This window comes from Rhopilema esculentum, chromosome 4, assembly GCF_057945365.1.
Source record: "Rhopilema esculentum isolate cy_ngs chromosome 4, ASM5794536v1, whole genome shotgun sequence".
Lineage (NCBI taxonomy): Eukaryota > Metazoa > Cnidaria > Scyphozoa > Rhizostomeae > Rhizostomatidae > Rhopilema > Rhopilema esculentum.
The window spans coordinates 9432300-9459411 of NC_142818.1; the positions used below are offsets into that span (position 1 = coordinate 9432300).

At 34.9% G+C, this 27112-nt stretch overlaps 2 protein-coding genes across 4 annotated transcripts in view; one reads left to right on the plus strand and one right to left on the minus strand.

Annotated features, from left to right (window-relative positions):
* Positions 1 to 26073, plus strand: LOC135691252 (putative tubulin polyglutamylase TTLL9). Of its 2 annotated transcripts, XM_065209066.2 has the most exons (20): positions 1 to 108; positions 723 to 760; positions 3004 to 3096; positions 3732 to 3843; positions 5347 to 5432; positions 6710 to 6743; positions 7254 to 7319; positions 7540 to 7608; positions 8296 to 8325; positions 9177 to 9246; positions 10249 to 10289; positions 10618 to 10705; positions 11414 to 11469; positions 12116 to 12178; positions 12812 to 12906; positions 13375 to 13413; positions 14399 to 14512; positions 15088 to 15215; positions 15965 to 16045; positions 21827 to 26073. In XM_065209066.2, exons 1-19 carry the CDS (start codon positions 88 to 90, stop codon positions 16033 to 16035), a joined length of 1314 nt encoding a protein of 437 aa, XP_065065138.1. In that variant the 5' UTR covers positions 1 to 87; the 3' UTR covers positions 16036 to 16045; positions 21827 to 26073. The 2 variants fall into 2 exon arrangements, with proteins under 2 accessions (XP_065065138.1, XP_065065137.1); XM_065209065.2 differs by lacking the exon at positions 21827 to 26073 and having other exon boundaries at positions 15965 to 18956.
* LOC135691249 (uncharacterized) overlaps positions 15964 to 27112 on the minus strand; it is a 16168-nt gene continuing 5019 nt past the window's right edge. Inside the window, exons 2-6 of one of the 2 annotated variants that reach the window (XM_065209062.2) lie at positions 19971 to 20270; positions 19307 to 19494; positions 18623 to 18885; positions 17585 to 18107; positions 15964 to 17027 (exon numbers count right to left, since the gene is read on the minus strand). In XM_065209062.2, coding sequence (XP_065065134.2) covers positions 16649 to 17027; positions 17585 to 18107; positions 18623 to 18885; positions 19307 to 19494; positions 19971 to 20270 — 1653 coding nt within the window. In that variant the 3' untranslated portion in view covers positions 15964 to 16648. Of the gene's footprint in view, positions 17028 to 17584; positions 18243 to 18622; positions 18886 to 19306; positions 19495 to 19970; positions 20271 to 27112 lie in introns of both variants that reach the window. The other variant, XM_065209061.2, reaches the window with a different exon arrangement.

Sequence of the window (27112 nt, forward strand, 5' to 3'; positions counted from 1 at the left end):
ATCTCGGAATTGAAAAGAGGTTTGTTTACTCCTGAGCAGTTACGAAGGAACCAAATTGAAACATTTTTGTTTGTTTACAGGTTGATAATGGCAAAGAACAGTTCTAAGGTAACTCATCCTTTACTTTTACAGTTTAGATTTCTTTCTTTACCGTCCAGGCACTGATAACTTGAAGTAAACATAGCTATCTCCTGAGCTGCAGCCTCATATTCTGCATTCGAAAGCAGCCTTTTTCTTCGCGCGTAAAAAAGATCATCTCCAACCCCCTAGTAACTACAATGCCCGCCAAAAGTAGTTGGAACACCGAGATTGTACTCGTAATAAATGTATATTTTTCAGTTCATTTCCCTATTTCAAACAGACGGAACCCCCTCCTCCCTTATACAATGTTCTGAAGAAGGATGAGCATGTCGCTAAACATGGGTTACAAAATTTGCGCGCTAACATACACTTGTTGTCATTTTCCAGTCGCAATCCAACATTGTATATGGGGGAGGGGAGACGTTCAGTAGGAAAGATAATTGAACTGTTCCAACACTTTTGGCGAGCATTGTAGCTTTACTAATCTCATCCGAACATGGGCCAAAACATCGAAAAAAAAATCAATTTATTCAGCCTGAATTTGAAATGAGCTTCCCCAAGCCTAAGATCAAAGCATTCAGTTTTTGACATCATATGTTTAACTTGTATTCATGGGAATTACATCTTTCCTGGTTTTAAAGGTGTTCCCGCTTAAACCAAGCCAAAGAGGAAACAAAATGTAAGTTTCTTTTAACCAAAATATCAGCATTCTGTTTCTACCAACCATGCTTTACCCTAAACAAAATTATTGTTTATTATCTTCTTGTTATATTTCTTAACTGTGGCGTCCATTCATCAATATGGTACATGACAGGCTCGCAAGGACAATATATTTTTAACTAAAAAAGAAACCAATCAATATGGTCTCAGATCTATACATCACCGTGGATCAAAGTTCTGGAATGAAATCCCTTTAGATATAAAACGGTCACCATCTGTTCATATCTTTCGTCAGATTATTTTTCTTAGTTATATTCACCAATTAAAATTTTCCTATAAGGGGGTGATGGCCTCTCCTCGATTAGCTTTGCTACTGAGAGACCTCCTCCTTAAAAATTCCTCTTCATGCAAATTTTCTAATTTTTCTGTAGTTATGTTTAGTCTTCAAACTTGTATTGTAACTTGTAGCCCATAATTTATTTTAATGTTTTGACAAAATTGTACATAGTGGAATTTAAAATTATATTAACTGAACTGAACTAAACTGAACTCATTAAAATTAAATATATGCAGGACCCTAACGATAACAGAACATCTAGTAGTGATAAGCTGACTATTAAAACATTTCTTATTATTATTATTATTTATAATTAAAAAACTGTCAGCAATAATTATATGCACATCCTATTATATATTCTGTATGCGCAATTAGACTTGGACAAACCCTAAACTGCTCTCCTTCTAAAGATTCTTTGTACTAATATGATTTTATTTAAATGTTATAACTTTTGTAAAATTAGTAAACTTGTCACCAGGCTAGCCGATAGTAACTACCTGTAAAGTGAGGTTACTGTTGTAAGTAGAAGAATATAAAATAAAGAATGTTTTCATTATTATTATCATTATCACCGATATGTGCTATCCAAAATTTCCTGGAACCTGACCATCACTGATTTAAGCAAGACATGGGTGACAGAGAATCTAGACAATGTTGTTTCAAGCTTTGTTAGACAATAGCTCGAGCTGCCAATAAGTGCTTCACTAAGTAGCCTCATCATTCCAAAATCAAAGTTTGGCATCAATCTCATTCTTCCATCTACCAAGTTCTTACAATGCCAAACAGTTATCCGCAACTCTTTAAGACTGTCGGTACAAACATACAATATGACGTTTATCGCAACACCAAACAAGTTCTCAAATCCATCCAAAGTGAAAACGAAAACCGCATTGAAAACGTTCTTACATCTCAAGGATTTATTATCTCGTGCATCTTAAAAAAATTTGCTTCTAAGGGAACTAATCAACTTTGGTCTAGCGTCCAGCAAAAGTTACCAAAAAACATTTACAACTTTACCATCAAATACCTAAACAACACTCTTGCCACTAGGAAAAACCTCTGCAAATGGTCAATTACTCAGTCATCTGCCTGCTCTTTCTGTCTCCAATCAGAATCATTACAGCACATAGTATCTAGCTGCAAGAACTATCTTGAACATGGTAGGTATACCTGGAGACATGATTCTCTACTTCTATATTTGGCTAAAACCCTTTCAACACCTAGAAACAGCTCACTTTACGCCGACCTGCCTTCATTTCTATCACCTTCTTTAATCACAGGCGACTCCTATCGACCAGATCTTGTCTTCGTAACTGAAGATCGAATCCTTTACATGCTAGAGCTTACTATTGGGTTCGAAAGCAACATCGACGAAAACAGTACTCGAAAAGCTAGGAAATATAGCGATCTTATCAAGGAACTGAGCCCTGCCTATAAACACGTTACCTTTGTTAACCTCTCTATGAGTGCCCTTGGCATTCTGGGAACCTCATCTACCTCTCTCTCTGACATGCTACACCAACTTAATTTTGACTCAAATCAAACTAAATCCATCTTGATGAAACTCATGAACATTTCTATCCGCTGCACCTACTATATCTTCTGTCGTCGAAACAAACCATGGCTAAGCCCCAAACTAATTGACTTTTTAATATTGTAATGCAGATAAGCCAATTATATGATGCCTGTAAAAGCGAGTCGTATAATTGTAAATTTAAAATGTATTCAATGAAAATGAGATGTTTAAAAAATTATTATTATTGCTTTCTAAAATAGAAATTTAATTATTAAATATAAGGTAGCTCGTAGCTGCAAGCAAAATTTTTCAACTTCACCCCTATCTAAAACTTTGCTGTTTCAACAAATGTATTTGATTGAAGTGTACTATGAAGATTTATATTGCTTTTTTCCAAATTATTTTAAAGAATAGATGGAAGGTCTATCAAGTATAGATGTGGGTTCCAAAATACAATTTATGATGTACTGAAATCTCGTGGTGGCTGGGCAGAAACCTCAAGGTATGAGACCATTATCCTTAAATCTGCATTATTAAATAAACAACCATCAAGGAAAAATGTTTCTGTTTCGGTAGTGAATTATAATCTCCTCTTTTTGAGAATGCACTTATGGATATTGATAAAGTTCCAAAGAAATTATTTTTCAGAAAGGAAACTAAAATCAGGACCAATTACATTTTGCTATGCCAAACACAGATTCATTTATGAATTTTTAATATTTTGATTTGTGGTTGTCACATTTGAGGAACAGAAGTTAGTCAAGGAATAATTTGCAGCTCATGTAGTCTTTACATGATAGCATAGGTGCAGCATTGCTGTCAAATTCACATTTTCATATTGTCACATCAGGTTTGTTTCAATAAGTCTGATTTTCATTTATTGTGATTAAACTCCAAAGACTTAATGACTAATTTAATGACAAATTTTTCGATATGATGTCTTGTTTTTTAATGGTATGTTCAGAAGGACGATGTTGTAATCTTGCTTTTTGCCATTTGCCTGTTTAGCCCCCCCCCAATAACTTTTTATCCAACCAACCCATTATATGTTATATGTTCTGCAGTCCTGGTATTGTACTTTGTCTTTTTGCGAAGCTGCCATTTATAAGTGAATTATCTGACTTCATTATATTCTAGTGAGACAGACTGGGATTTCATTTGGACAGATAAATGTGGAATTCAAGAAATTTTTGACAACACATATCTTGAAGAGCATGTCAAAATCAATCATTTCCGAAACCATTATGAGGTACAACAATATTTTCTCTTTCTGTTTGTCGTTAACATGCGTGATATGCCCCTGATCTATTCAATGTCTTTTCTTCGAAAACCTTATATAGCTAATATCCTACTGCAATAGGATATTTTGCTATTGACCACTGTGCCAGTCTTTTTCACTCTATTGAAAATTTGTAATGTTAGTCTTATAATATTTATAAGACTGTTTAACTGAGAAAAATTACCAACATGCTTATTTTGAGTAAAACCTCCTGCTTCCTTATTGGTGGGGATTCCAAAGAAATTCTAGTTTTTCCAAGAGACTGATAAAGTTGTTCTAGAATGCTTCATTAGTGGTTCCGACAATGTGCTCATGAGAATCTTGTAGCTTCAGATCACAATTTTTTTAAACTATCCAATTCTTGCTAAAAACTGTTCTATTTCTGTAAATATGAATAAAAGCATGACACTCCAGAGTGCTTATTAAAAAAACATTTTAGTGGCATGCAATTACCACAAAGTTTGAAAGAGTTCAACCTAAAAGAATTATTCAGCTCTTGAAAACACCCAGATTCAGTGGTAGAAACAGTTCCTTTAGGAAAAAAGAAAAGGGCCTGTCCTAGGCAAGTTGTGGCTGTAGTTTTTTATAGGGGTTGTAGGCGTAGCTATTTTTACTTTAAACAAGCATTCTCGTTTGGGTGTAGTGTGTTCAAGTTTTAAAAGGATGACTGTTTTATTTTCCAAGGCCTCACAATGTTTTTGTAACCAAGCAAATTTTTGATTATCCCTCTGAAATTACTTTCAATCCTGGAAACAGAATTCTGTTCATCTTTGGTCGCTACCTGACATTGGGAGAGGAGTGTTGAACAAAAAGTACACAAGTTTGCTATATCTGCTTGTCTGTGCTATTTTGAAAGATTAAGACTTTCTTTGAAAGAAACACAAATTCAATCTATTCTTCAACCCTTGCAAGTAAACTCATCAAAAACAGGGCAACTATGATTTCTTATTTTTCTCTCTCTTGGTACCCATTTCTTTTCTCTCCCTGTGCAATTCCCTTCAGACTTGCGCAAATTTAATTTGGCGGAGGTAAAATAGAATTGTCTACCTTTTTATCATGCTGCTGCCAAAAGAGCTTGGTAAAGCCTTGGTGGAGAGCTTGACAAAAGTTGTCCAAAGGGTAAAATTAGTCAAAAATAAGTTTACCAAATCTTTATAACAACAATCTCGATAAATATTTCTTAAACTACAGCTTTCTTCCTACAATCAACTGCATTAATTGTAAAATTTGAAAGACTGGTTGTTAACGGTAAATGAACTCTAGGACGTTCACTTTTCACTAAGAATATGCAAAATTGAAAGTATAATGTGCTCTGTTTCCTTTTTTGCGCTTCTTATGTATACGGTTATTTTCACTGTGAAATATATATCTCAACTAATGTTTCATTTAGATGCATGTGGCTTTTAATTTGGTTCTATGTGCAAGATAAAACGTACGAGATATTTTAGTTTATGTTTCAATTTTCTTTCGCAGCTCACAAGAAAAAACTTAATGGCTAAAAACCTAAAAAGACTGAAGAAAGCAATAGAAAGAGAGCAAGGAAAGCTTGAAGCATCAAAGTATCTTTTTCTGTTGACAATCAAGCGTCACACGTCATTTTGATTGTTTTTTTAACATTGATTTAAACATTGAAAAAGCGGGAATGACCTTTGCAGTGATTTTTTGTCGTTTGTGGCGATATGAAGTCACTAGGTGAGTCCTTGGGCACAGGCAAAGAAAATACTTCAAAGCTATCAATGGTTTCAAACGGCGGTAGTCTGAGAAACAGATGTTCACTTAAATTTGTTAGATTTGCTTTAAGGATATAGAAATGCTATTCAAATAGTATTTCTGCCACAGTTCATGGCCTAACAGCATTCTACAGATGCTTATAGAAGAACTAATTTATGCTTGTATATCAACGGTAATCCTAAGCTTGTTGAACACGTGTCACTACTTGCTTCGCCAGTTCTAGTGTATAGATAATTTGTTAACTCATAGTCGCTTCTCTAATCATTGGCTTCTCTCTTAGTTATAGTTTAGATATCGTCATATAATTGTTGATACTGGGTGGTTTTACTTGGATGTTATTTAAAGCTTGTTTCTTTTTGCTGAAAATAAGCTTGAACTTGAAAGTTTTTGAGTACTTTTTGAAGGTGATATTTTCAAGCGTGCTCTTCCAGCGTGGGCCTAAAATGCTTTTTATCATAGCAAGAGTCCTTCATGGAAGCTTTATCTTTTGGTATATTGTTTCTGTAGTGTAAGTAGGTTGCATAGCCTCTTTTTTTTAAAAACGGAGTATTCAGTGATCCAATCTTGTCTTTATTTAAGCCAGGAATCGATTAAACTCTCTTATCTTTTTTGAGAAGATCATCTCTACTTATTAGGTTATCTGGCTTTCTCGGGACACGGGATTTGAAGATGCCTGCGGATAATCTGAGATTCCGGATAAATAAAAATCTACAAATAACGACAGAAACCAGCATAGATAAACAAGATGAGTCTTGTGAACCTTTATTTCTAAGCACACATCATAAACTAATGACCTTAATACTCTTAGAATATTCATAAATTATTTCTAAAGGAAGCAAGAAAAACGCTCCTGACACATTGTCAAAAAGCCGATAATTTTTCACAAGGTTTTTTCATATTTTTTACGGCCCGGATAATTGAGGTCCGAATATACGTTGTGTCGTATAGTTGAATAAGTACTGTAAAAGATTTTGCATTTTAATATATCCTTGAACAAACTTTGGTCGTGTTAAATATACTAATTACATTGCAGCTGGAAGAATTTAGACTTTCTTTGAATGTAGGTTTAATCTTGTTGAAAAGGTGTCCTTAACCAAATAATCAGATGCGATTTCTTTCCTGCAACATTTGAGTTGCCAGTAAGTAATCAATAATTATACTGAAACTATTCAATATCTTCTTGTTGGGAACTTTTTCATTTGAATTACTTTTGATAAGGATAATTGAAATTCTACTACAGGAAGAAATTTTGTGTAAAAGGAGGGTTTAGAAAGAAATTCGATAAACCTAACCTTTCTGTTTAAAAAGTTTCCAAGTTCTTTTTTTTTACAAATTTACCAGTCAATTATTTTAATGGCTTTCTCCCTTCGTTTCTTATATCACAATAAAAGTATAACTACAAGAAGAAAATTATACATCTATTTGTGCCGCATGCAGCGTGAAAAGACATTACGTCATCCCGTTCAATTACATACGATACTACATAACAACACCACATTCGAATTCAACTTGAATTTGTTTGTATTTACATGTAGACTATTAACTAAAATTTTGACTCAGAAATTTATTTAACTCTTAAATTTTGAAACAGTTTCTAGATGCTGCGTGGCCTTATTTATTTTGTTTCTAATATATTGTTTACTACTTAGAGTGAATACCACATGTTCGTCGAAGAATTCAAGAAAAACCCTGGGAAACTCTGGATAATGAAGCCCGTGAGTGTATAGGAATTATTTGGTGCTTCACTTCATCATTGGCCAAAGTTTGTCTTTCTGTCATTTGGCCATCTTGTCACTATGTCATAATCGCGTTATGGTCCTTTCTCTGTCTGTTTCTCAGCTGAAGATCAACGGAAATCAACGTCTATCATTCTTCAATGCATGCATTAGTCATTACGTAATTGTGTGAATATATCAATATTTTGTTCTAACGCAGATAGCGAAGTCGCAAGGAAAAGGAATATTCATTTTTCGTAAATTGAAAGACATTATGGACTGGCGCAAGGTTTGTTTTCAGGCTCAATGGTTTAATGTAAATTCATTGCAGTAATTTGTCCATTTAATCGAATGAGTACAATAATAGAGTTAGCTCTTTAAAGATAGAGACTCAAAATCTTTTATCTTTTAGCTAAGAAGGTTTTATATATAGTAATGTTATTTTTCATTCGATTTAATGACTTTTTATAAGTAACTTTTATTTTATTATTAGATATTCTACTATTTTGAATAAGGGTTTTAAAAAGGTGAATAAGAGGACCCAATTCACGAATAAGAATTTAGGGAACTGGAGATATATTATCTGTCTGCCTATGGCCTACAGTTTTTTATTTGGTTATTTATTCAAAAAAATTATTGTTCACAAAAAAATGCAACTTACTCAGTATGTTCAAATAGAAAAACTCCCGGGTTAAATACGTACCTATTAGATCCAAACTGGCAGTTAGAAATGGAAATTGTTTTCTACACAGCAGGGCCATTGAAATGTATTGAATAACTTTCCTATTTCGAATCAAAGCTTTGACAACTTTGAAGCAAAATATTGATATATATTATTTTTACATTCATTTACAAAATATTCTTTTTAAATTTCTTTCAAGTTTTCTTTAAGTGTTTCTTTTTTATAATGAGAACAGAGGTAAGCCGGAATTTGATCTAAAAATATTGATTAATTTGCATTTTTGTTTCATTTTAGGAGGATTACTACAGAACAATTGATGAAAGGGTAAAGTTTATTGCTTTTTACTTGTTTGCTTTCTATTGCATATGTTCCTGGTGTTTTTATCTGATTACAAGCGAGGAAAACCAAGATGATTTACTGATTGGATTTTAGTGGCCTGAGTGATTAGTTGATTAGTTGATTTAATGATTTATTCCTTCGTTGATTCATTAATTTTCTTTTAATATGTCTCAACAAAAGTTACCAATTTTTCGTTTCTTTGTCAATTGTTTCATAAAATGATCGAATTTTTAGTTAATTTCTGAATTAATTTGTCTATCAGACTATTGGTTGATTGATCCGCTGGTTAATCGATCTATCGATTAATTAATTTATTAAGTCGTTTATCTGTTTATATGATTAATCTATTCATTTACTGATTCATTGATTCATCAATTGGTTGATTTATTGATTTATCATTTTATCCGTTACCTGATGTAAATATTGATTGATTCGTTAGTAAGTTGAGTTACATTCATCTACAGATGTATATGTTTAACGATTCATTGGTTAGTTAAATTGTGAATTTATGGCTGATTTTTAATCTTTCCTCAAAATGCAAAGCCCTAATCAGATAAAACAAAAAAACAAGACTAGATTGCAATCAATTGAAATCGATAACAGAATATCTTGATGCGTTTCAAAAGTCAAAAGTTTCAAAAATCAGCTTACGTCATTGTGTTGAATAGAAATGTGGTAAAGCGCATAGGTACGAGAAGAAAAATTGAGAATAAAAAGAAATGAATTAAGATTATTTAATAATGGTTGGGTATCAAAGAAGTTAATGATCTGTTGAATCGCATTTTGTATTAAAACATGGCTAAACTATTTATTCTTCATTTTTTTTATATTATTAGAAAGAAGACAAAGAAGCACCTGAAACATACATCGTTCAAAGATATATAGAAAATCCCTACTTAATCGGAGGTCAGTTGTTTAAGTAATCGGAGATATATACTATACATAACATAGTATATAATCGGAGATATATACTATGTGCAACTTAGTCGACCTTTCTGGGAATCATTTAAAGTTTAGCTTTATGTCTGAAAATGGTGATCATAGTTATTAATCAAGCTCTTTTCTTCGTGTATTAGCCGGTCAAATGTCTAGCTGCCTTTTATTTAAGTGTAGAATAAGAGATGCATCAAGCAGACGCAGTGCACTAATTTAGCCACTCAGGTCTTTTAAAAGAAATATAATCTTTTATCTAACCTTATATTTAATTTTTAGGAAGTTGTTTTTAGTTTCATTGCATGTTAGTTGATGGTTTTGGAGGTTATAACTGAATGAAAGACAATAAGACAGGCTCGGTGCTGATATCATCAACTCTGTTGTGTTTTCTGTGTTTTCAGAGACACTTGGCAGGAGTCGAGCACCTCTCTTTCTCAATGCCTTATCTTCTTTCGAAGAAAAAGCTGTTATTGTAGAGCAAATTGCTTTTGAAGCCAATTAACTGTATATAGCAGAATGTGATTTCTTACAATGCATAACGAAATATTTTGGGAAGGGGAAAGAACCCACCCTCAAATATCATATAATGTAATACCTTTCATTTTTTAGCAAGCAACGTTTTTAAATTACCAAAACCCATTAACCTTCTTGAGCAAGAAACAGTCTCTGCTTTGAGATCTATATTTTTGTTAAACCGTTAAGTCACAATGAAAAACAACTGTTTTTGATAAAATTCTTTATTCAGTCTAAATGAAAGAGCACCTTCCATGACCAAAACCATTACGCAAAACTACTGCCACATAAGAATCTGGATGCATTTGTTATCACTACCGTCCTTGTAGGGCTTACGGCGTTAGATCATTGAAAGTTGTGACTTTATATTTATTATTGTGGTACAATGATTCTTCTTTGGGGTTAGTGTTGTAAAGAGGATTAGTTTATGAATAAAAAGTATCATTTATCTTTTACATTTAGGTAAAAAATTTGATCTTAGAGTCTATGTTCTTGTCACATCGGTGAGTTTGAACTACACAATACGATTTTTTGTTTTCTTGTTGAAACAGTTGGTTTTACATAAAATCTTGCAAATTTGCCTTTTTGCCTTTGATTAAGCCCCAGGTCTGTATAGTTAGCACTCACTTAGGCTGCTATGCTAGAATTTTCCTTATCATTTTCGGATATTTACATTGTTCGTAGGTTTCTTGTGTTTAAACCTCTTACTTCATAACATTAGGTGGATGCAGAGAAAAGCTAACTGATCATTTTGAAATTCATTTCAAGAAAATAAATTTTTTTGTTAGCGGCTTTGTTAAGCATGAATTTATTTCTGAAATTTCTCTCCAGTATATCCCACTACGGGCATGGCTGTATCGTGAGGGTTTTGCCAGGTTTACGAATTACAGATATTCTTTGGATTCAATTGACGACACGTGTATCCTTTTTAGTTTTTAAATGCATACAACTTTTAGTTGATATCAATATGGCAACAACATCACTCTAGAATTTGCTGTTAGAACATAGCTTTTAATGTATGGTCAAAATAAAACAAAGTAAAATTCGACATATTGAATAAGCTGTTAATAATTTATATTCTTGAAATTAGCTTTTAAAATTCTCTATCCATTTTTCTTTCATCTCTTTATTTTGATTCAATGGGCAGGGGTGCTACCATCTCCGATAAACTGAATAGATAGCCACAGTATTTTCACCCTCACAAGTCTTTTCTGAACATTTGATTTGGTTGAAAATCTTCAAAATGTTTTTGTAATTGCTTTTTAAACCTTTTGGTAAACGCTTTGGTGAAGGTTTTTGATAAACGGTTTGATAAATGTTTGGTGAACGTTTTGGTACATGATTTAGTAAACTCTTTGGAAAACGTTTCAGTATACGTTTTGTAAACCCTTTTGAAAGACCCTTGGTAAACGCTTTGGCAAACTTTTTGGAAAACGTTTTGATAAATGTTTTGGTAAACACAGCAGAAAGCGTTGCGATAAACGCTTCAGTGAACCCTTGGGAAAAGGCCTTGGTAAACGCTCTTTGTTAAACGCTTTGGTAAACACTTTGGTAATCGGTTCGCAAAACGAGGCGAGCCTTCTCACGCCTATTCGCATTCTATGTATTATTCTTAACTGAGACAAAGACATCCATCTTACAAACGTCGCTGTTCAAAAAACTGCACCAGATTATGATCCTGAGGTACCCAGTTGTGTCTACTATCTTAATTATGACGAGTTTTGAAGCTGTGCCCTTGTTTTTGGAGCACCGTTACTTTAACATTGAATGTTTTGTTATTGCTATTTTTTTAATGCTCGAAAACCTACAGTAGGGTCTCGTAAATTTGGGCACAATTATCATAGCACGGAATTTGACACAATGACCAGTAAAGCAGACATTATAAGAAATTTCTAGAATGATCCTAGAAACAGATATCCGCAGGAAAGCATTACTTTATCAAGATTGTACTTAAATCTAGCTTGAAAAATAAGATTTGTAACAGCGTGAAGTGAAATAAATTGAAAAAGAACACAAGTGAAATTATAATATTCATAAAGAAACTGAAGACTGTTGAGAGTACAGAGGCTGTTGGTTAGTGATGTTTATTTACGTCATTGTCATCCAAAAATTCTAGAATATTTCATGATGGAAACATTGAAATTCAATTTAGTTAACATTTAATTCAGAAAATTTGTACAGAGAAGTCATCACGTGCATTTTTCGTTTTGCTATTAATTATGCTTAATGTCGTGGAAGAATTAGCAGAAGCCCTTAAGAGTAAGTATACTATTAATGCCAATTATGTACAATATTTTGGCTCTTTTGTACAATATTAATCTGTTGATAGGGTTCAAAATGGTCGCTCAGGCAATTAAGAATGTACCTCACTGCAAAGCATGGCAACGAAGCAGTAAGTGTTTTTGTTTACCATCCTTTGGTGTTACAAAACTTAAAATGGTTTTGAAAAAAGCAAACATTTCGAGTCATTTTTGTATGTTACAAAGTTTGTTTGATTTAGCTGCTCTGTCAACCAAAAGTAACTGTTTTCTCAAGCCAAACCTATGTAAAATGTTATATAGCCATATTAAGGTCTCTTCGTCAGCGCACATAGACGTCAGTTTACATGGGATTGGACACTGGGCAGGCTCCGATAATTTTCAAATCCAATCTGCCATTCAAATGGCCAGCTAGCTAAAAATCAGTGTCGGAATTATCGATCACACGTGTATTTTGACAGAACCTTCTTTTGCACCTACCGAAAAGTCCTGTAATTTTGTAAACACGGGGTTTTTGCTTGAAATTAACGTTGTGGATTAATTAAAACCTCGTTGTTTCCCCCATTTTCTTAAGCTTTTTTGTCAAACCTCTTCCTTATATGCATTGATTTCTATTTGCTTACATTTGGCTGCATTTAACAGTACCTGCATTTTTCGGGTAATATATGATGTGCATATAGAAGTGTTAGAAGTTTTGGACGGATGCAAGAAATGAATGCCAGTACTTCAGTGTGGTTTTAGACTGATGGTACAGCTTTCTTTTGTAGGTATCAAATCTATATCGTTTGATGGATGAGATCTTCATTAAAAGTCTGCAGAGTGTGCAGAGGGTTATGATAAACGACAAACACTGTTTTGAAATGTATCTTTTTCCAGAAAATGACTGCGAATTAATGAGTTCTTCTTTATTTTATGATTAGGCCTATCTTGTAATCGCTACCACAATAATCTTGAAATATCCTGAATACGGACACAGAAGCTTAAAAGCGTTGAAAGCTTCTTTCATTCTATTTTGTTATTAGCAAGACGAATATATACGGAGTTTACATTATAGTCAAATGTGAATACATTAATTGGTGTGTACGCTTTGAAATAGGCTAGGCGAATACTTGCCTTTGCTCTTAAGCTATTACTCCTTTAGCAAGCTTCAAATGCAGAGTGAAAACCAGTTTTCCTGCAGCTTTCATAGTTTCTAGCTATCGTGAAAATCATTATGATGTTGCTTAAATGGTGTCAATTTTACAATGAATTTAAGATTTTCTGAACATGTTTTCTACGTCAATACATGTGATTCCTTTTTGCTTTGATACTATCCTTAAAACAGATGCAGGTATGGATTTGATATTCTGCTTGATTCAGATTTGAAGCCGTAGGTATATTTTATGTTAAAAATTCTGTCAGGCCCTAAGTTTAATTTTTAGCATATGAAATGAATAAATACTGTTTACTGGTCTGACATAAGTTCTGGATGTCATATAGGCAGAGCTGTACACGCTAACCATTTTTAGCATATCCGGATTTACCTGTTTTGTATCATAGGGTTGTTCAGTGATAACGTCTTGAAAATTAATTTTTAGATTTTTTGATTTGGATTACAAAGCTTGAAAAAGAATTGTGAAATTGCAGTTAAATATGTTGCGAATTTGCTGAGATATCGTCACATGAGCAAAATCCCTTTCTCCATCAAATCACTGCAATTTAGACTCTGTAACTTTATGAACAAAGCCAGAGTCATAGACGTCCGTTAGCAAACTTTGAATCTTTCATTGGTCATATCTTACCAAATTTTACACTTATTTTACTGATTTGAATATTCAGAGGTTTTTTATGATTTTCTTACAAGTTAAGTGGTTGAACGTTGAAGAAAAGCTTTTTTGTGACGTCACACATAAGAACTTTATCAACATTTTGACACACGATTGCTCGGAGTTTTTTGCAAGTTTCTCAAGAGTTCAATAACTGTCTTAAATGTATGCGTCAAATCAATATCCTGAAGCGGTTTTGTTTAAACATCCAAAAGACTGGTCAACATTTGTCCGAAAACACATTTAAATACCAAAAATATGTCCAAAAATAATTTCTTTTAAGTTTATTGTTCGAAATTTTATCCGCTGAAAATTTTTTTACTCAATGTATTTTGATTTGATGATTTTTCGTACCGTCATGACTGTTTCCTTCGACTTTTTCTCCTAAAAGTTTAAATTCCAATCATGAGAATGAAGTATATAAGCATTAATCTATTATTTACTGTTTAAGCTATAAAATACGAGATATATTTTTTTAGATTTTGAATGATTTCGGCATCAACTGCTGTAAAATATGATCTTTAAGCGAATGAATGTACTCTTTCCTAGCTGGCTGGTGGAGATAAACGCATCGCCTTCTTTGACAGCAAGTAACACTACAGATTATGACATGAAATTTGCTCTTCTGACCGATCTTCTAAACGTGGTTGACTTGGAGGGAAGGTAAAAGACAATTGAAACTCAGTTCGTCTCTCAACTCCGTAAGCAATTTGACAGCATGACGGTACTTTTAGACATATGTAACACCCGTTTTAGCATATTTCTTACAAAATATTTTATGCTTTCGTTTTAATTGTGACAAAGTAACATGTTCTTATGAAACTACCATATCTGAAGTAAATTTGCCTAAGGTTGATGTAAAATTTATTTTTTTGTTAACATATGCTATGTCACACAAAAAGAAACATCTTGGTAATTAAATTTGTTTGAAGATCATGAAGACTAACATAAAACATATCCCTTGTCACTTGAGATACTCAAAGTCCTCTACGTGAAATAACCAAATGAATATCTTATCTTTGTCTTATCTCCATTAAAAAATAGGTTTGAAAATACATGTCATTAACCAATCATAGATATTAATGAAAGTTTTTAAAATTATAGTTAAAGACAATACTATTTCTTTAATGTTGGACGACTTCAGCACTTGCTTGTTGTCAATACATTATTCCAGTTTTTAACTTCCAAAATATTCCAATTAACTCATTATTTATTATCATTACTATGATGTTTTAAAGACTGACCGGAAGAGAGAAGAGAATTGGTGGCTTCGATCTGATTTGGAACGATGGACCAGTAACGGTTGATGACATTGGCGCAGGAGACTGCACACCTACATCATCATTCGCATCGAATTCGTTTCTTGGTATGACGTCATTTAAGCTCATTATACAAAGTTGATTTTTAAACTTAGTTCGTTGGAAGGTCATTGGAACAATTAGTCCTTACCTTTGCAGAAAAAAGCCTCAAATTAATCTTGAAACGAAACTAATGCCATCTCAATGTTTTCAACTTTTTGCATACCGTCAGTTCTCATTCCAACCAAATCTTTGGTAATGTATGAATTTTTGCTCAAAACAATACTCAAAACCTTTCCTATTTATTGAAAAATCTTTTCTAAAGGCTTTTTTTTCGTTACAATGCCTGCCAACAGTGTTGAATCACTGACATTGGAACACAGTCAAGGTCTATTTCAACATCCCCCCTTTCCCCCAGGGCAAAATGTTGGTTTACGATAGAGTGGAGTAGGAGATTTGAAGAGTATCTGATCTTGTGCTATGAAGTATTTGCTTTTGTGCTATGATGTTGTATGATCTTTGTCGTAACCTGTCAACATTGTTCTAGGAGGAAGGGGGCTGAAACGTAAATTGCTGGGTGTGCCAAGCATTTTGGCAGGCATTGTGTATTATTAATAAAAACAACTTTGCTTTTTTAGCCTAGATTTTTATGAATCAAACGATGAAGTCTCTGTTAGCATAGATGCAAAAATTGCAGTTGCAAATTACAGTAGATGGAGCTACCTTGTTCCCATTTCTTGGTTCCCTCCAATTGTCCCTTTCTAAAGGCCGGTTAGTGAATATTTTCATAATGAGTAAGGTATTTTAATTTTTACAGGCTGCTCTAACGAACGGGAAAAACAGCTGAAAATACTGTTCAAGAACGCTCAGCAGGTTAAAAGAACATAGTGCCCTTACAGTTAGGTTATTTATGCATTTGGTTTGTGAATATGTAAAAAATTTGAATTCTGTTGAATTCTATTTGTTTTGATTAAAAAAAAGGTATTTGCGTCTAACGAAAGTAAAGCCTTGGTTTCTTGCGATTACTTATCAAAGAGTGTTTGAGAGGGGTCTTGCAAATATTTCATGCACGTTTAGCTGTTATTTGCTTGAAAGATGATAAAATAAACACCGCTTGAGCAGTAATATCAGAATAAGAACCTTATTACAATGCTTGAAATAAGTAAGGGTTTTTTTTCACTCGGTAGTGATATGCACGAACAGAAGGTCTTAGTTGCATTGCTGTCTCAGAAAATCTAAGCCATGATCCTCGTAAGGCCATGTTCCCTTGTCATAAGTTAGTTACCACGGTGACAAAAAAAACTTGTTTCCCAAAAATTCAATACTAGCCAATCTAAATATTTACAAACGACTTTTTTACAACGGCATGCCAATTTTCTAAAAAACAGTGAATTTTTAGCCCTTGGTATTTACATTATTAAACATTTCAAGAATATAAACTAGAGTTTTTTCTAGCAACAAATAAATATAAATCTATTATTTTCATTCAAATGTACAAGGTCTATATATAGTCAGTTCTCTGCAGACGCAAGTACGGGTCTGTTGGCACAAGGAGGTATGTCTCCTTCGGTAAAAGCACATTTGGGGTGTTTATTGTCGAAACAAAGCTTTCCCCTTTTGGCTGAGCTCTTTTCTGCTGCGGATGTTGTTGTTGCTCGCAGCTGCTGTGCGCTGAACTCCACCGTGCTTGTGAAATCCTAGAATTTGCACTTCTGCGATCAACATCCAGCATTTTGGGCTCCAGGAATGCACCTATTTTGGTTTCTGCCAAACCTTGTATAGACGGGCACGATGTGGCTTTGGAATGCCTTGATGACATCGAGAATGCAGAATTCTGTTGGTATCTGTTTCCAAGCTTTATCGGTTGAATACGGTTGTTTCTGCAATGTCAACGGATGAAGAATTTTAGCTACGGTCTTTTAGAAAATACTCTATGTCATGTAGGCAGGGCTCTACATGCAACATTTACCTGAAGCGTGGAACCCAGCAGTTCCAACTTAGAATTGTCCCGTCCTTCACACTATAGGGAATGCAATTTTTATGGTATTTCATAATACAAAGTTGCAAACAAAACAGAGCCACATTGAACTTTGTGAGATCTAAAGACATCATTTCTTTTCACAGTTGGGGCTTCCGACCTCATGTTAAAAAATAACGGTAGAATATGCCTATAAATATATTTGAATGGAGTAAAGTCCTTTGGAAAAACCTGCTGTCACAATTCTTCGAATATCTTTAATAAACAGCATATATAACTGAACTATATCAAATCAATGCCTTGTTTCTTGTCTCATCAAATTTTCTCCTTGATTATCCTGCATAGTGATTCAAAATCAGTCAGAAACTGGTCATCTAATCATACAGTGATCTAAGAACCAAGTAAACTGATAATAAAGGGCTTAAATGAATAGCAAAGGAAGATAGTTAAAAATCCCACCTCTGATTTTTCATTTTGAGTGCGAGTAGAATAGTTGCTGATAAAAGTATGAGAAGACCGATGGAAACGATAAAGGCAACCAGCTTCCCAAAATCCATCATCTTTTCCATTTTGGGGCGCAATGTTGGCGATGCTGTTGTGAGCATTGTGCTTATCGTTTGCCCTGTGGACGATGCTGTTGCGAAGTTTGAGTGCGACTTTGGTTCTAAATCTTGAGTCGAAGTTGTTGGGTGTAGATGAGAGGTTGAATGTAACGGTACAACAGATAATGTTTCCTTTGAGATGAAAATCGTTGAAATGTTTTTGGAATAAGTGTTGCTGCGATGAACTAAGACCTCTGTTGTTTCAATGAATGTTCTGCTTGAGGAAGGGGACATCCAGGTAACAGACATCTGGGTTGTTGCTGTTGTCGAGTAGCTGCTTGTAACTGTAAGCAACATTGTCTTTGAGTTTTGTGGTGTTTCTGTTGCTGAGTAGCTGCTTGTTACTGTAAGCAACCTTGTCTTCGAGTTTTGTGGTGTTTCTAAGGTAGAGTAGCTGCTTGTTACTGTAAGCAAATTTGTCTTCGAGTTTTGTGGTGTTTCTAAGGTAGAGTAGCTGCTTGTTACTGTAAGCAACCTTGTCTTCGAGTTTGGTGGTGTTGCTGTTCTCATTATCTCTATAAAACAAACCGGTTTTTACTTTCGAGTTAGCGGGCGTGGTACGGCGTAAAATAGGCGTTGTTAGTGCGTATTATTATATGGCTATGGGCAGCTATTATTTTGACATTAACTGAAGTTCTTTTTATTCGTCATTAGTTAATAGTACTTTTTTCAGATTTGTCGACTGAGCCCTAATTTTTTTGTTAATTTTCTGCGTCATTCAATATGCACCACTGCACTCCCCCCACTCCACTCCCCCGCACTCCCTCCTGCTTACTGACACCCAGAGAAAGCGGAAAATATGACGCGTTGAAGCTAAGAAAAAGAATTTAAACTGAAGCACATTTTCATAAGTCGTTTGCAGGATTTAGATAAAACGTACAGTTAAGTTTCATACCTTCGGTGCAGTTCTTTGATTCATTGCGCCAGCCAGGCAAGCAAATTTTTGCCCCAGTCATCTTTTCGCACGTGTAATGTCCCAAGCTGTCGTTTCTTGGGTTGCATATCGAAATCTTCTTGTCACATCTGTCACCATACCAACCAGCTAGACAATCCCGCTTTCCAGTCATGTAGTTGCATATGTAATGCCCCGAGGCATCATCGGTATTCACACAGTAATCACTGCAGCTTGGTATGAGGTAGTTGGTTTTGCATGAAACACTGTAGAAAAGTATCTATGCAGTTTTATTCTGATGCATCATGTGTTCATAAAGAAGTTTTTAAAAATGCTACATATTGTGTTGTCAGTTTTATTTTCACTGCAGTAGAATTCATGCTTGGAGACGCTGATGAATAAAAGGATGATTATAGCCAACGAGATTCAATGTTGGATGGTTACAGCTTCATTGTTCATATCATCCAGTAACTGAAAGGACATAATGTCTTCAACGGAAAACAATGTCAAAAGGGACATAAATTTTCATCGGAAAACAATGTAAAATATAAATTAAGTTCCCTTTTCTAGGGAGGACCTGCTTTGTTCCATACCTCAGTTCGAGTATCTTGTGCATTTGAGATTGAGTTGCGTCATAGCTGCTTTTTAGGTAAAGGTTTCCTAATGTTTGCGAATAAACTAAAGTACCTTATCTGAGCGGAAAGTTTTGGTACAACACCAGTGGTTCTTCGTTCTCCCTCCAAAACCACCCAAGTCTGGACAATTGTGCCACTTCTTGTCGCATTTATGGTCACGTTCTTCTCCATTGTGCTTATGAGGTCTGAAGCACCAGCATTATCATCATCCAGTAGGACAAACTTCAAAAGAAGGCTGTTCTGAAGACGAGAAAAAAGAAATTATAGGCTATTGAATTCATTTGAAGTTCATGTTGAGATTTCCTAAGCAACTCGGGAATATTTCTTGCTGTAGTGAATTTTATTAGATGTATTTCGCAAGTGAACTTCCCAATATTAATTTTATTGTTGTTTCTCTTGTATTTTTAAGGATTAATATTTTTGCCTTGAATAACACTTCAGAGTATTAAGGTATGTCTCTAACATAACACAGCTACGCCTAGGAAAGTAAGAGAACAACTCATTTGAATTTGACAAAATCCGCGAAGCAAATTACAGACCTAGGGCTTAAGGGTCTAAAGAATTTTTTTTTGATGTAGAGGATCAAACCCAACATGATTCAAGTGTATCTTGGTAATCATTGGGGGAGCTAAGTCCCCTCAGCTCCTGCTTTCGCATCTCTTGAACTCGACATCTTAAAGAAGTTGAAACACAACAGCCTTGGCAGAGTTACTTACGTTCCACGACCTAAAAGGTATCTGCAATGGGTTACCCAGCGCGTCACCATATGGTTTTACATAGATGTATGGGTCAAACAAGTAGTAATCTTTGTTGGATACCCAGTCAGTAAAGATGTTTGCGAGTGAACACGGCTTGGCACGAGGGTCAGAAAGGCAGATCTTGAACATGTATTCACAGGTATTGCATTTGCCAGTGCTTGTATCAATATTATCGCAACATGTGCTGTCTGACTTCAGTGAACCCGGGTTTTCGTAATGGACAAGTTTCATCGATAATACTCCATCTGTATCCACGCTCTGAAAAGTGAATTTTAAACTGCGTCAAATTGAGACCATATCAAAAGAATTCTTGCATGATTGTTCTTCATTTTTAAACCAATGCTAATTCACCTCACCTAATAAAAGAGTACCTAACATATGGGAGAAAGGTTGATTACTTTTTGCATATCTTTGCTTATAACAATGATGGTAAAACTTGATCTGCATCCCTCGCGCCCCAAAGCATTTTTTAAATGAGAATGCATACTTTTTTGCTGAGCCTCAATATTCTTGATTTTTTATTTTGAGCCTAAGATTATCCTTAAATCATTCTTAGGCGATATAAAGTATAACCGAATTGCGTTTCAGTTTTAATGACTCCCAAGGCCAGATACGTCTATTTCAAGACATATAGCATGAAATTCGCATGTTATTTACTTTCCAAAAAAACTTAAGTAAACAAAAAATCAAATTCTTGGTGAAGCTTGAGCTTTGCATTACTTTCAAATCGTTCTTAAATTTCAATGATTTGAGCCTCAATATTCTTGTAGCCGATATTCTTAGAGCAAAAAGTGTGCATTCACTTTGTATGTTTTAACACAAATTTGGGAAACATCAACAAAACCAACAATAGCTGATCTGAAGCAGCAAGTCCACATTGACTTCTGAAGGGTTGATTAATTGCAGAAGTAAAGGTGGGACTCATTACTTTAAGCAAGAGAGTGTTAAGGGGCAACGACGAAACTACTTTTCAAGCGGAGTTCATGAAAGTTTCCAAACAAAAGGGTCTTTGCCATTTCCAGTATTCGTTACAAATTATTATGTTTGTCCATTGTATCTTTAATTATTGCAATAAGAGCTTTACATAGTTAAGTGCTCACTAAGGTCTGCAGTACTTCATGTAAATTAAGTATTTTCAGCTCGGAATATGCGAAAAAATGTCCAGTATTTAGCCTGTGGTTCGCTAGTTGCAGGTGTTGTTTGTCTAATAGGGTTTGAAACTAGACTGAAAGTAATAATTTTGAAGTGGATCTTTAATTCTAGTTTACCTCTGGCAACTTCAAGCAGAGTTTCGTAATTTTTAGAAAAAGCCACTGGGTTGTCTTAAACGACCAAAAATGGCCCCCAATTAAGGCCAACAATGAACAAACAACCTTTCTTTTACTTAAACTTTATTACTTGAAAATAGAATTGATCGGAATCACTAAAGAAAGACCGATTTCCGAGAATGCCTTCAAAGTATCATAAATTGGGATCATTTTAAACCATTTGGAAAGCTTTCCACAAGGAGAGGTTTGGTGCCTTGTGATGTCACCCCATACAAGCCGGTTTTTTTTCACCACTAAGAAAATCTTCTATCAAATGAAAATTTTCTGACCATTCGAAGGAATTTTGCCTTGGTAAACTGGACAAACAGAAAACGTTGTAAACATGGACCACCTGTGTTCAGGGTTGTGTTTGAAACTCACTCAAGCAATAGGGACCCATGGGGAACAACGCCTCTTTCCATAATTGTTTCTTGAGTTGTCAGAATAATGTACATGGATCCAATTTGGTAATTGGTTTGCTTGGTAATATTTTTGTTTTGTTTTCAGCGTCTTCAGAAAATAAGAAATCAGAAAATCAGCAGCTAACCCTAAAAGGCATGTGGTAAACAGACTTACGTAAGTCTACTGAAGAATTTGACATGACGTGACCCGTTTTGAGTTTTTGCAGATGGAGCTTTATCCTATTAGATAGAAGAGACTAGGCCTAATTCTTAATATAACTATGTTTTTATTTAACAAAGACCTTACGGATAATATGATCCCTTTTCATAACAATATCCAGCATCAATTTCCAGTATGACGATATCATTTCGATGTAGAATGCAGTATCTCATTTTCGTTGCTAGCTCTAGTTTTTATAAGTAATCCATGATGAGGTCTCTGTTAGTCTTTGGGATTTGTTACTAGTGTCGTTTCTGAACCACGGCAAGTGTCTTTTTGAAATATTTAATACTGCAAATTCTAGGTTAAGAAGGGCGCGCTTACGTTCTTAAAAACATCTTGAAATTAGAGAAACTTAGCTGCCTATATAAATCATGTTTTGGAATTGGTTTGAGAACGTCGAGCCACTTTATGCATTATGATCGACCATTGTTGTCAGCACGAACGGTCTAGGCCAGCGAGATCTCTTCATATACCCAGCTATTAAACTATTTCCCGATGACCCATGTTCACTGTAACTTCAGGGCCGTCGCTAGCGGGGGGTGCGGAAGCCACTGTAAGCAGGGAAAGGGGGCAAAGTGCCTCAGGGCCTTGAGGTCGAGGGGACCTTAAGAAGTAATGAGCTACATTTTAAGAATGAAATCAATGAAACGTAGGTATGCCTAAAAATAGTTAAAAGTTCTAAACGATTGCAAGAAATGACTGCAAGAAATATTCTGAAATGCATTTCAAGACAATCTAAAGGGCGTGGTCGCAAAAATTTCCTGCTCGCTCCGCTCGCAGGGGGACCTCGTCTTTCGGCATTGTTTCAAGGCCTTCAAAACCTAAGTACCCACACTCACTCCAAAATTGTAGCGATGATTGATTAACGAGAACATTCTCTTTGATAAACAAAATCAATTGTGTCAAAATGCCACACCCCCACATTGAAATATCTTAGGCCATGCCCTATTTTGTCGGCAAATTGGTGACTGGCACCCCCTATGTGAAAGTGCTTAACGACGGCCCTGACTGTAACAGTAAATACATTGAGCGGTATTTAGTTTTTGGAAAAATGATAATTAATTCAGTTTTCGATTAGAACAGTTTGCAGCAGAATGAACTGAGTTATTTCGAATGAAAACCTACAGACAAAGCACATGCGCAAATATCATTTTCAGATTTCTTTATTGAAATTTTTTGAAACCGAAGTTTCTTCTTATACCAAAATTTTCAGACACAAGAAAAATTCCTAAGTTTGCGTTTTACACAGATGAATTTAGCGAACGTCTGGCTTGATATTTCAAGAATATCAAGGAATGTACAAGATTTCCACCCCCTCTGAATATCAAGACCCCGTCTTAATATTTTAGATTCAGCGTTAAGCCTACATTTCAGTTTTGCGCGTGGTCCAGCTTCGAAACGGAATAGTGCGAATTATAGCGTTCCCTTGTGGACTCAATTGCGGAACGGTCCACTTTTGGGAACGGAATGAAGCTTCTGGAAATTCTCCGCAGTCTGTTCGTGTGAACAGGGAATGAAGCATTTCTTTCCTGACGTCAATGAATCCACGCGATTATAACAAGAAAAGGCGTGAATTATAGGGAGGTCAGAAACCCTTTGATTATCACTCAGACATCATTTATGCCAGTTCTTACAAATTAGTCTTGAATCACCGCCCATGGATACGAATTATCTTGTAATCCAAGTAACTGTTTCAATAAGCGCTACAACAATTTTGGATTAAGATTATCATTTAAAGAAGATGGGTTAAAAACTTATGGTTTCCTTTACTGTAGAGTTCCGTGTTGAGAACAGTCTCTTAGGAAAATGGAGCAGTGGCACAAAACGTAAAAAATGCAATCGTCGAAAAGTAAGAAGTGTCCAAGCAGATCTTCTGCGTGTCTATATTTTTTGCTAAAAGTGCATTTATTTGGCTAACATAACAAAATAATGTCAAAGAAAACAAAACACAGCCCTGTCTTTCGCGCTTTCTATCCTTATGCAATTTTCCACAAGCCTTGGTTTTCCTACTGTCACTTGGGCTATACGGTTAGTTTACTAGAAACTGTTTAAGATTACAGAGATGAAAACTTGCTTAAAAAACAGCAAGAGAGACTAGCACGAAATTTTGCAAAAACAATGTCCATGTAGAAACTGGTTATTCTCTGGCAAAAGTTCGAGCCGCCAACACTACGCTTTGGCTTGTCTAGTTAGCTCTCCCTATGTTACTGATGACACTTATATACATATATAACAAAAAATTTATAACATTTATATATATATATATATATTATGGACAGGCTTTAACAATTGTTGATTTGTAATGACCAGCTTAAAGGCAATCTGTCACGACGTTGATTGGTTATAAGAACAAAGGGATTTTTATTGTTTCCAGTCCCCCATTAATTTATCGCATTGTAAAAAATATGGCGGAGTGCTGGAATCGTGTTTAGGCTATTGTTCCAGCTATTGTTCTCGTTAACCAATCCACAACGAGACAGATTGCCTTTAATCAAAGTGCTAGCCTTACTACGTGCCTAGATTACTTGATAAATGTAAAGTTGTTGGATTGATAATATAACTGTCCCGATTTTTTCTCAAAGTTACTATATTTATGTTGTACACGAAATGAGTATTAACGAAGACAAAAACTTTGACCCAAGCATAAGACCTAAAAGTTAGCTATGAGCATAGTCTTTCATTAGACTATGCTATGAAATATCCAATATGGTTTTAGGTATGATCAGCTCAAGGGTTTAGTTGGAGCAAACAGGTTGCAGAAATGTGCTTTTTGTCAAAATTTTTTAATGCATCTATAAATGCTAGAATATCCATGGCCAAAAACTAACAACCATTTCAAGGCAAATGGAACACCAATTTAAATAAGCTACTTGTTCCAAATAACTTCCTTAACTCACCTCAACGATTGGTTGGAATTATTGTGACATCTCGATACAGTATTTCCCATGGCAAAGTCATATATTTTTATTCTTTTTAACTCTATAATGCAGGAATTACTGACATCTGGGAATATACGGAACCAATAATGACGTCATTTTAATTCTCAGCGCAATAGGCAATAGTACGAGTCAAGAACAATACGAACATTAATAAAGACTGACTTCTTCTTTAATATGTCTGTTCTGATATACACACAATGTTATTTCATATAACGAAACGTGTTAATTTGATGATGAATAGGCAGTAGAGTCCCTTTCGTTCTGAGACACGAAGAAGTCAAATACCTTTAAAGCGACGAAATACAAATCGCTTCAAAACTTATGCATACATTCCTTGCAATAATACTTAGATTCACACGCAACTTGATAGATACATTGTCTAAAAGGTGTAGCCCCTGGTTAAATAGAACCGTTTCACTACTTTTTTTATATTACCACGTCTGGGATTCTAGATCCAACCTCAGAATCCATAAATCGTCTTTGGGATTTTCGGAATTACCGAATCTATCTTCGCGAGTTAACGATTGCTCAATACTGTTTCAACAAGCCTGTATCTATGCATCGCTTTTTATGCTCCTATATCTGCAAACTATGTCCGTCTATGTGGGTTATCTAATTCTAAAACGGACATGGTAAGCACATGCTGCCAGCAACATCATGTGAATCTCTGCCATAATCCTCAGCAAAACATTTTGACTCTTCATCCTTGTTTCCTTTGAACGGCTTTCTTTGGAGAATTTATCTCCGCAATTTTGCCGTTATTCATTGTCTAGACTAATGAGCCAAGTTTACTACTTTTTCTCTATGCCCATTCATTGAGGCATCTTGAAAACCTAACATTTAAACACTTGGGAAAGAAGAATGCACACTGACATGAAGCACGAGTTTCTTTGATGATTAAGTCTTGAATGGAATGAATGATCCAAGCATTTCTTGTGAGGTTTTCGCACACTGCAGATCAATTAGTATGTGCTTAATGGCTTTTCTTAGTGGTCTTTATTCTCTACTGGAAGTCATTGGGATCACAGTTTCTATTTAAACATACATTTTAATCCCGATCGTTCGAGTCCTTGATAACTCGAACCCCAGTACCTTGAACTGTTTTATATTCCCCTTGAACCGGCTTGGTACCTTTTGCAATACTTTCTAAACTTCAATATCTCAAACATTCGGTAACTCGAATAATTTTCATCGTTCCTTTTGAAGTTCGATTTATCGGGACTGTACTGTCATATGATTTCCAAGAAGTATCCCCTGAGGTGATGGTACTTTACTCAGGTCAAGTACTGCTAGTTAGCAATGAATCGCCTCAGGGCCTTCTTCGTTAGCGAAATCCTGACAGCTCTTGTTACACGTCGTGAAAAGCATAGTAATTATCATTATCAGAGATATATCAAAACCTGTTAATAACTATGTTCTTTGCGAGAAGTTACTATCTGCAGTTTGTTTTTTGGTGAGTGAAGATTCTAGAAAAATGTCATCCACTACTTTGTCAAAGATTTAAGTAGACTAAACTACACTCCTTCATACACGCAAATGAATATCTTTTGATTCACAATGGTGAAGAATTTGCTTCCGTCAATTTGAAAGGAAACCACAATTCCATGCTCCTGCAAATTATGCATCCCGTCTAAAGCAAATGTAGGGTCTCATTAATAATTGCTTATAAGTATTAACATGCATACATTTCTATTTATTGTAGTTATTTTAGTTAGTATTATGTTAGATGTTAGTTTCAGGCACAGCGCCATTAGGGGAGGGGGGCTGGGGGCTGAAACCCCTCACTTTCTCAGAGATGAAGCCTTTTTGACCATGTTTTTAAAAAGAGAATGTCCACTAACTTATTTAGGTATCGCTATTATTTGTTCAATATTTGCATCAATTCAGTAAATAGCTTTCTGTATCATTGCAATGTCTGCATTTTGGATATGTGAACATGGCCTGCTGAAAAATAACCGAGACAAAAGCCTCCATTTATTCACACCGATGTGCAGTTTTAACCAAAGGTCATCCTTTCTATCTTTCCCCAACGTCTGACACTAAAGTTTTAGCACGACACCTCTACTCCAAAATATTTCCTTGAAATTAATAAGAAAAGTTTTTCTGAGTCGGCCAATTGTCTATTCTTAGCGGTATAATTCATTAAATTTCAATCTGGGTGATGCATTTTTAGACATTCTAGAAAGCTCAATTTAGACACTCCTATACATTAGCATCTACCTTTTGTCTG